The sequence below is a fragment of the Olea europaea genome, chromosome 1 (assembly GCF_002742605.1).
Source record: "Olea europaea var. sylvestris chromosome 1, O_europaea_v1, whole genome shotgun sequence".
In the NCBI taxonomy this organism is placed as follows: Eukaryota; Viridiplantae; Streptophyta; class Magnoliopsida; order Lamiales; family Oleaceae; genus Olea; species Olea europaea.
The window spans coordinates 25643162-25648619 of record NC_036237.1 but is presented as its reverse complement, the minus strand read 5'-3'; the positions used below and the strand labels follow the sequence as shown (position 1 = coordinate 25648619).

General features: G+C 31.5%; 1 protein-coding gene across 1 annotated transcript; it reads right to left on the bottom strand.

Moving 5' to 3' along the window:
- Positions 1 to 777: 777 nt before the first annotated feature.
- LOC111398569 (calcium-binding protein CAST-like) lies at positions 778 to 2061 on the bottom strand. The gene has a single exon (XM_023025533.1). The coding sequence runs from the start codon at positions 1877 to 1879 to the stop codon at positions 1301 to 1303; it is 579 nt and encodes a 192-aa protein (XP_022881301.1). The 5' UTR covers positions 1880 to 2061; the 3' UTR covers positions 778 to 1300.
- Positions 2062 to 5458: the final 3397 nt, after the last annotated feature.

Below are 5458 nucleotides of genomic sequence, written 5' to 3'. Positions count from 1 at the left end.
AAATAATGTCAAAAAATCATCCACCCACCCCCCAAATGTGAGGTGTCAGTAGGGGTTCAGAACCCCTACCTGTACACCAATCATGACTGAATCCCTACCTGTACACCAATCACGACTATTGATATTTATCCAATCTCAAAGATACAATATAAGTCGCAATCATCAATTGATTTTATTTGGTGATAACAACTCTTAGTTCCAATTGTTCATCTTTTAATTCTAATTGTTCACGATATCTTTCTTGGAAAGTTCAAATTGCAAATCTTTGAAAATCTGAAAATTCGCAAGTTTGTGACTTTTCTGAAAACTGCAACCGCCAATTTTATAACTGAATTTTGAAAATTTAGACACACCTACAATGCTCCACTATAAGCCAATTGCATTTGTTGAAGAATAATTAAAATAAATATGTATTTCTTCTTTAGCATTTTAAAGTTTTTTGACCCATTAATTTAAGTTTAAGGCCCTGGTTGGTACTGATTCTTAAAATTAATTTTTTAATTGTTAGAGAGAAAAGCGAATCTCACCTATAAGTGAAAAAGTCAAAAATAACGACTGATCATGTTAAATAACGATTAAAAAATTGATTTTTTGACCTGAAAAATTAGAACCAGATGGGGGCTAAGTAATATATGCGTAATAACTTGTTTGAACTTTCAAGGTGGAAAAATCTTAACCCAATCCACAAGTTACCATCTATACTAACTAACAAAGACAATATTTTAATGGATGAATAATTGACTTTTTGTTTTTATGAACACGGCATCGACCAGGAAATAGTCCTCATTTCGCAAATTCTCATTGGTTGTTGGCCAAAAGCCAAAGATACAATTTTTTTTCGTTACCTACTCAATGTTTGTATCAAAAGCTTTATCAAACATTCCCTCTATGTTCAATTCGCCTGTGCGTATAAAGGTACTAGAATACAAGAGTGTGCCTTTTGAACAACGACAATAATTTCTACAATAATGTTAGGTACAAATACAATCAAACACTAATTTTCACAATACATTAGATAGTACGGAAATCCGGGTTTGTTCAATACTACATCCTCCCAGACACATCATAAATACTTTCCACAACAAGACATGATTTAGAAAAGAATAATGCTATCTGCAGTTATTCACTAGTCACTATAGTAGTCGTTCTACGAGGTATACACATGGACTTTTCTATATGTATTTCACGTAGGACGATTAGCGTAGTGAGGAACTACGAATAATATTACTCTTTAGAAAAAGGGACAAAAACAGAAAGGAAGAAAAATGAAATTTAAATGATGGAGAAGTAGATTTCCAAATCAAGAAGAAGGGATAGTAACACAACGCATCATATTCTTGAATTCGAAGAAATCTACACGTCCATCATGGTTGCTATCGACTGACGAAATCATCTGCTCAACCCTGTCGATTTCTCCACCTTCCTGCAATCCTAACTTGCCTAACACCACTTGCAACTCCCGGGCCGAAATGTATCCGTCCCCATCCTCATCGAAAACCTTGAACGCCTCGGACAAATCAGATTCGTCCTGCGCTTCCTCATCAACACCCTCATCCAATCCAAAAAACACATTGTTCAACGAAACGTGTAGATCCTCGAAATCTTTGTATGTAAGGCCCGCGTTTCCAGGTTTAATATGTGATTGGATCATTGATTCTAGTTCAGACATATCAGTGTTCAGGCCGAGGAGGCCGAGAGCCTGGCCTAGCTCGTCAAGAGTGATCATGCCATCATTATTTTTGTCGAAAATATCAAAGATTCGACGTAGACGGACCTTGTTGAGACTCGGGCTGCGGAGGCGGAAAGAGGAGGAACTAATATTCCCCCCACCGAGGCCACGATTGCTTTGAGCTGCACGACCATTACCAGCTGTTTCCATGGCTTCCCTGTCTATCTATTTCGCTTGTGTCTCCTTAATTTTCTTGAACTAATACTAATAATATGAACGTGTTTGTATATTTTAAGGTTGTCCTGAGATTGAATGGATTACAAAAGATGAAATGTGAGCCCTCTATATTGTGGAAAGCTACGCGTATTTAACGCTAATTTTCTGGTTCAAAACTTGCTGTTCAATGGTCATCCCTTGTCTATTTGAATAGGCTGCAATAATTGTAAGGGGAAGAAGCCCAATTTGGCTGTCTATTCGCATAGTTTATTAATTAAAACAAGACTTAATCAAATTGATTTGATTTCTTTTAATCATATTCACATGATCAGTTGAACTAACTAAAAGTTAATTAATGAGATTATAACAATGCAAAAAGCGATGTAAAACATTTATAAGTTTTGTTTCACATTTAAACAGCACGTCATGAGTCATGAGGTGGAAGCTTTATTCCTTTTAATTAGTTAATAAACATGGAACAAGTGCAAAGTGTGTGTTTGAACCACATTATTTTGAAAGAATGTATTTTGGAATAGTAGATTAACGGAGAATGTGTGATTAAAAAATGAGGAAAAATTTTATATTTGCGTGTAATATTATTTTACTGAAGAATGTGTTGTTAAAATGACGTCAAATCATCGTTTAAGAATGTATTTTTTTTTAAATGTAACTCAGACAGGGTTAAAAATAAATATATGTAAAGTTTGAGATAAATTTTGTGAAAAGTGAATATTTGAAGAATGCGTGATTAAAAATAGAAAAAAAAAAGAGTTACGGATTTACGTTCAAAAATATTTTATTGAGAGAACATATAATCGAAAATGAGCTTGGATAAAAATAGACTATAAAGAATATATATCAAATAGGGGTTAAGCTAAAAGTAAGGCACATGTTTTATATAAAATTAATGGTTATGCTACATACATATCAAGACGTTCATAACGATGTCAACCCCCTCGTATGGAAGGGGACTCACTTTGAAGTGGATACTACATTATGTATAAATAGTATATTCCTAAAATTAATTCGAAGTAGGCCTCCTTCATGTGAGGAGGTGGACACCGTTATGAACACTACATTGTACAAATAGTACATTCTTAAAATTAATTAAGAAAATGTGCATAAAGATGTCGTTTGTCTCATTCTTGGAAATTATGCTCACCCTACTTTAATCAAATCTTTATTAAGGACTTGTACAAAATAAAATAAAAAAGGTTCATGTGCAAATGATCCAATTCAAAGGTTCATGAATTTAATCCACTTTTTGAATGTCACATGTTTGCCCATCTCTCTAAGTATGGCAATTCGCTAACACCACCACGTTACACACAATAATTTAGTGTATGATTGAGACATTTTCCAACCCACTAACTGTACACAACAGCTATGGTTTTTGACGAGCAATAAGAACTTAACTAATTTAATTCCATTGGCGAAAGTAATGGATTGAAAAGAGAGAGAATCCTTGGAGCTTAAGGCCGAAGAAGACTTATAAGTTCTGAGTGTGGATCGAGTTGTGTCACGTGTGATTGTTGAGAAATAATTATAAATTTAAAGATGATGTGATCCTTGTTTAATTGACTTAGATTATTTACAATTTTTTAGATATTAATATGCAATTTGTATCTGGTGCTTTAAGACCATGATCCATACGGTGGACGAGTAAGAGCCTTTTTCTACTTTTATCTTTTTAAGAATATAGAAAAATAATAAAAAACACAGGGTAAGAGAGAAATAATAATAATAATAATAATAATAAGTGAAGAAGAAGCTATTAGATTGAAGCGCGTTTGACCTTGGAATTTTGTGCATGCCAAAAACATGGGCCGCTCGGGCCAGGCCACCTAAAGTGTGGGACGAATAATGCTTCCAGAAAGTAGAAACAATAACAAAAGGATTGATCGTGAAATTAGGCCCACCACCATAAAAAAAAGTTTACATTCACACCGACTTTATAATTTCTGCAAAAAATTTTCTTTCAAAAATAGTACACTCCACATTGAGTTCAGATTTGATGTCCAAAAATAGCTGTCAAATTTATTGTCTACCAATGAATCGTTGACACTTCATTTTACACGTATTTTTAAGCACAAGTGGCAGTGAAAGAAAATTTAAACATATTAATTTATGGGGATGTATTCAATTGAAATTTTTGAAAACTTTGATGGACTTTTTTTAAATAATGACTTCTGTGGATTTTATGGATTTTTTTATAGATTTGTATGGTATTAGTGAAAGTTCTTCGTACAGTTTTATGGACTTTCATTTTAAAAATTTTATAGACTTTTATATAATTCAAATGAATTTTGAAAACTTTCATTCGAAATAGAATTCTCGTTGAAATAAAGTATTGTTTCCTACAATTTCTCTTTTCATTTCCCTTCATTTTCCCAAATAATAAAATAAGAAAAATTAAAAGAATAAAAATTTAAGACCTTAAGCAAATAAATAATAATTAAAGTTATATATATATATATATGATAAAAATAAATTTAATATTAAATATTATTAATGTACTATACTTTTAAAAATAAATAAAAATCAATAATTATAAATTTTTCATATAAAATTTTATAATTTAATAAAAATATAGATATTTTTCACAAAAAATTAATGAAAAAAGAAAAAGTTACAAGAATCCAATTTAATGAGAGACAAAATCTCCCAAAATTTTTTGTTTTTTTACAAGAATCCAACTTTTTCTTGTGAAAGTCTCTGAAAATATCATGATTCATTGAGAGAAATTTTTTGAGATTTTATATGAGTATTTTCTGCTAAAAAGTTAGTACTTTAGAAATTTATAAAATGTATGAAAAGAGAGAATCCTTGGAGCTTAAGGCCAAAGAAGACTTACAAGTTCTGAGTGTGAATCGAGTTGTGTCACGTGTGTTTGTTGAGAAATAATTATAATTTTAAAGATGATGTGGTCCTTGTTTAATTGACTTAGATTATTTACAATTTTCTAGATATTAATATGCAATTTGTATTTGGCGCTTTAAGACCGTGATCCATATGATGGACGAGTAAGAGCCTTTTTCTATTTCTATCTTTTGAAGAATATAAAAATAATAATAAAAAACACAGGGTAAGGGAAAAATAATAATAATAATAATAAGTGAAGAAGAAGCTATTAGATTGAAGCGCGTCTAACCTCGGAATTTTGTGCATTCCGAAAACATGGGCCGCTCGGGCCAGGCCACCTAAAGTATGGGACGAATAATGCTTACACAAAGTAGAAACAATAACAAAAGGATTGATCGTGAAATTAGGCCCACCACCATAAAAAAAAGTTTACATTCACACTGACTTTATAATTTCTGCAAAAAAAATTTCTTTCAAAAAGAGTTGAGATTTGATGCCAACAAATAGCTGTCAAATTTATTGTCCATCAATGATTCATTCACACATCATTTCACATGTATTTTTAAGCACAAGTGATAGTGAGAGAAAAGTTAAACTTATTAATTTATGAAAATGTATTCAATTGAGATTTTTGAAAACTTTGATGGAATTTTTTTGAGTGATGACTTTATAAATTTGTATAGAATTAGTGTAAGTTCTTCATTAAGTTTT

What these genes read in the sequence shown, in the direction of transcription:
- LOC111398569 (XM_023025533.1), bottom strand. Translation starts at nt 1,879, where the DNA reads ATGGAAACAGCTGGTAATGGTCGTGCAGCTCAAAGCAATCGTGGCCTC.